We start from the raw sequence: 1435 nt of genomic DNA on the forward strand, positions 1-1435 counted from the left end.
GAGAAACCTCAAAAACAAAAACAAACAAAAAAGAGTAGTACTCACAAAGTTAAAAATGTAAATAAACAATCGGCAGCAGTACAAAACACAATAGATCCTATATTACCTTCTACTTCTACTATGACCTCTTATGACTCTTGTCAAATGATACAGGGAAAACAAATCATGCAGCACTTTATTCAGCCTCAACAAAATTTCGCATCTCCGGTTTTTCAACAAATGTCTCCTATGTCAGGATATTATCCCGTACCCTCTCAGAGCCCGACTCACTCGATGCCCCCGCCAATTATGCAATCCACTTTAAATCAAGGCAGCGAATCCGGTGATAAAATAGACTTTTTGGTTCAGAAAGTTGAAGAAATATTTAAAAAACTGTCAAGTATTGATGAATTAACCAAAAAGATTGGAAATTTTGAAATCAGTGTTAAAAGTTTGACAAAAACTGTTGAGAAAGGTTCAAAACGAATTGATGAAGTTGAAAAAAGTATGGAGTTTATGAACCAAAATTTTGAAAGTAGTAAATCTGAAAGTGAATATCTTAAAACAACAATCACGGAAATTAAAAGTGAACACGGTGAAATGATTAACGGTTTCGATTGTCTGAGGGCTGATATGGACGAATTGCATGAGCGACATGTAGACTTACAAATAAGGTCTATGAGGGAAAACCTTGTGTTCTCGGGTATACCAGAACTTTCCGAAAATGAACCATCAGAGCAAACTGAAGACATTATAAAAGACTTTATGAAAACAAATATGAAATTGGATATTGTAATGGACTTTCAGCGCGCACATAGATTTGGAAAAAAACACAAATAAAAATAGACGACGGAGACACTTATATGACCAGACCAATAGTGTGCAGATTTAAAAATTTCAAAGATCGCGAATTGGTCAGATCTTTTGCGCGAAACCTTAAAGATACCAAATTTGGGGTGAATGAACAGTTCCCAAAAGAGGTTAATGACCGCCGCAAACTTCTCTGGCCATATTATAAGGAGGCAAAAAAACAAGGACAGAAGACGCACTTCAAACGAGACAAGCTGTATATTAACAGCAAAGAAATTGGACCACCTACCGATCGTCACATGGAAACAGACAAAAGACAAAAAGAAACAGAAGGCGCCCGACAGAAAGAACCATCCCACAGAGGTCCTCAACAGAACAACGACCGTCCCCGTGGAGCCCCTCGTAGACGCGGAAAACATAGCTAGGTAAACCGTGGAGGTTTAACGGACACTTTTATTGACAGTTTAAATCATTCAGATGGAACTAACTCTCACATTAACACTAATATTAATTATAATCATGTAAATAAAGATATTGTTCATCTATTGTCATTAAATGTTTGTGGATTTAAATGGAAACTACTGTATCAAGAATTTAGAGATTTATTAAAACGTAATGATTTATTATGTCTTACTGAAACAAAATT

General features: G+C 35.8%; 1 protein-coding gene across 1 annotated transcript; it reads left to right on the forward strand.

Moving 5' to 3' along the window:
* The first annotated feature begins 842 nt into the window (after positions 1 to 842).
* Positions 843 to 1214, forward strand: LOC139483169 (uncharacterized). Its single transcript, XM_071267204.1, has one exon. It carries the CDS (start codon positions 843 to 845, stop codon positions 1212 to 1214), a length of 372 nt encoding a protein of 123 aa, XP_071123305.1.
* Positions 1215 to 1435: the final 221 nt, after the last annotated feature.

Source organism: Mytilus edulis, chromosome 7 (genome assembly GCF_963676685.1).
Source record: "Mytilus edulis chromosome 7, xbMytEdul2.2, whole genome shotgun sequence".
In the NCBI taxonomy this organism is placed as follows: domain Eukaryota; kingdom Metazoa; phylum Mollusca; class Bivalvia; order Mytilida; family Mytilidae; genus Mytilus; species Mytilus edulis.